This window comes from Myotis davidii, unplaced genomic scaffold (assembly GCF_000327345.1).
Source record: "Myotis davidii unplaced genomic scaffold, ASM32734v1 scaffold185, whole genome shotgun sequence".
NCBI classification, from domain to species: domain Eukaryota; kingdom Metazoa; phylum Chordata; class Mammalia; order Chiroptera; family Vespertilionidae; genus Myotis; species Myotis davidii.
The window spans coordinates 2676426-2679583 of record NW_006297811.1 but is presented as its reverse complement, the minus strand read 5'-3'; the positions used below and the strand labels follow the sequence as shown (position 1 = coordinate 2679583).

Sequence of the window (3158 nt, the reverse complement as noted above, 5' to 3'; positions counted from 1 at the left end):
AAAAAGAAAAAAACCCCTGCTTTGCCAGTATGCTCATTCTGTTAACATATACCTGTTGGTCATCATCTTAACAGGGATGCTGACATAATAAGAAACTATTTGGATAAAAAGTTAGGACAATGTAAATATATAGATAGTTTACCTATACATGAATGAAAATAATTTGGAAGGATTCACAATAAAAGTAGTAATATGGTTACCTTTGTGTGTGCATAGAAGGAGAGAAGGGTAGAGGGGAGACAAGTATGATAAGAGCACCTCTCATTCTTGAATTGTGTGAATGCACTACTGACTCAAAAATTAAGTAAATCTAACTAAAAACAAAATGTCATTATATTCTTCTTAATTCAATGTGATAAATGCTGTAAAAGAGGTATGTAGAAGGTAGTATGGGAGCCTACATACTACCTTCTACAGAGGGTGGGCATCTGTACTTATAAGGAATTAGAAAGACTCCACTAAGGAAGTAATATTTAGCTACATTTTAAAACTATACAGACATTTTTCAGAAAAACCTTGAAAAAAACATTTTAGGAAGATATACTGAGCATTTATATCAGAATGTTTTCCATTTATCATGTAGCTACATATCTCATCTTCTCTTCTGACTCTAAAAAGGTTGATATCATGAAACCATCAGATATAAGTTTAGTCTTGTTACCAGAGATCTTAGTCACAAAGTCCAAAACATACCATAGTGTTCCCTTCACTGCTTAGCCTTGCCAGAAGACTCCTTGGCTCTCTACAATGTGCTTAGCAACCATTTTTTCTCTAGACATTCTTCCATTATCTCTAAATGGAAGTCCTCATAACACAACTTAGACCTAATTCTTGATTTTGTTTCAAAAGTTCTAAACTCATTTCTCAGATCTTATAAAATTTCATAATTTTGTATTTCTTAACTCTCTTTACCTTTTACTTTCCTCTATTCATTTTTGTAATCATCTTCTGAATCATCTGTAAATGTTATACATCTCTGAAACTTCAAGGCCCAGAATTACTCCTTATCCTAGAAGCAGTTTACCAGTAGAATTACAATAGAAATTGAATAGTTCAAATACATACTCTGAAAAATCCCAGGATTAAACTAATACAAAGAGACTCTTTAGTAGCAAAAGCAAATTAAGGTAATCTGAGATAACAAATTTGCTCATTCAATAAAGGCCATTTCATCATGACACCCTGCCCCTTTTCCTCCACTAGTAACTGTCTAGCTTCCCCCAACATAAGCCTCTGAGCTTGTGTTTTGCCCACCCACCTGAGCCCTGAACTGTCCCCATTTTACCAATGAGGAAACTGATGCTCTTAGGAAAAAGAACACTGACTCTTTAGAAGCTGAACTTCCAGCCCATCCAATGCTGCCTTGTTTACATACCATACCAACTTCACAGACATGTGCCACTAATACTATAATTTTTTAAGGATAAAAAACTAATTCATATATGAGGGTTTCTCTACTTCAACACTATAAAAACTGGGGGCTGGATAATTCTTTATTGTGGGGATCTATCCTGTGCGTTATAGGGTACTTAGCAGCATCCCGAACCTCTCCTCTAACCACTAGAATGCCAGGAGCATTTAGCTTAGTTGTGGCAACCAAAACGTCTCCAGACATAATATCTCCCAAGAATAAAATCAACCCCAGTTAAAAACCACTGGCATATGAAAAAGAAAACTGACTATGTAAAAATGGATAATTAAATAACTAAAGCCTTTGGAAATGTACATATACAAACAAGCCTCAGCATCCTCACTTTTAAACTGAGGGTGTTAGAGCAGCTCTAAGCCCCTCTTCCACCTCTTAACTATTCTCTGGATCCATGGTTCTAAGTGACTTATAGTCATTAACTGCGTGAGAGTGGGGTGAAAACTAAAACATAAAGTATTAGAAATCATGATAAAGCAATGAGAAATTAAAGAACATTCCTGAGACCATACTATGCCACTGGAAAATATGAGATTTTAGAAATGTGGCTTATGGTGAATTTTTTAAAAGTACATTTATGATCTAGAATGGCACTGTACGATGCAAGCCACAGTATAATTTCTAATTGTCTAACAGCAACATGAGCAACGTAAAAATAAATGGGTTAAATTAATTTTAATAATATATCTTTACTTAATATACTATATCTAGAATATTATCATTTCAACATGTAATCAATATAAAAATTATGAGATATTTTACACTTTTTTCATATTTAAAGTCTAAAAAATCAATGTAAAAATTATGAGATATTTTACACTTTTTTCATATTTAAAGTCTCAAAATGCAGTGTATACTTTATACTTTCAGCACATCTCAATATGGACAAGCATATTTTGAGTGCTAGATAGCCACATGGTGTCAGGGGTCTGGTATTGAGAGAAGTCCATATATAAAATTCCTCTTCAGTATATCCACCGTCTCCCCACCCCCACCTCACCTCCACAAATCCTCATCTCAGCAAGTTTCTTTCCACCTACTATTCCCACTTTATCTCTTTTCACTCTCTGTTCCCACTTCATGTTTTCATTCTCTCTTTCTACTTAATCTATTTTCATCCTCTAGTCTCACTTCATCTCTGTTTTCATCTTCTGTTCTTATTGCATCCAGGAGTTCTGATTATAGATAGAGTGAAAACATGCCCTCGGCTGTCAGAGTCAATTTACCATGTTATCCCAGCATAATTACTAACAGAATCAAACCTGCCCCAGTTTGGACAGTTACACAGTTAACCCATCAAATAATAGTCTCTGTCCATAAGTGTCAGGCCAGTAGAGATCAATGATGAATAACCCCTGACTACAGAGGAAAGGTTAGTCATTGTTTTATTCTAAAGAAGAACTAAAGTAAAACCTTTATAGCAGCCGTGAAAATAAGAACAATATAGTGACTTATTTAAATCTATTTGTTGAAATCCAAGTTAAAAAAAGTACATGTGTGTCACATATCAATGCCACCTCAGCACTGGCACCACGTACCTTTGGGAACAGCAGGTTTCACCGCCATCCTGCCGACCAGGCATTCTTTCAGCATGGATTCGTAATTGACCCAACGATGAACCTGGTATGGGATAGGAATGACAGAAAAGCACATGACTAACTCCATGAGATGCTCTGATTTTATTCTGAACAAAACTAAAACATTTTTACACTGCTCTTTTAAGAAGCAGATT

At 35.1% G+C, this 3158-nt stretch overlaps 1 protein-coding gene across 1 annotated transcript in view; it reads right to left on the bottom strand.

Moving 5' to 3' along the window:
* LOC102753075 (cytochrome b5 reductase 4) overlaps positions 1 to 3158 on the bottom strand; it is a 75356-nt gene that overhangs the window by 46760 nt on the left and 25438 nt on the right. Inside the window, exon 5 of the mRNA XM_015570288.1 lies at positions 2965 to 3046. Coding sequence (XP_015425774.1) covers positions 2965 to 3046 — 82 coding nt within the window. The remainder of the gene's footprint in view (positions 1 to 2964; positions 3047 to 3158) is intronic.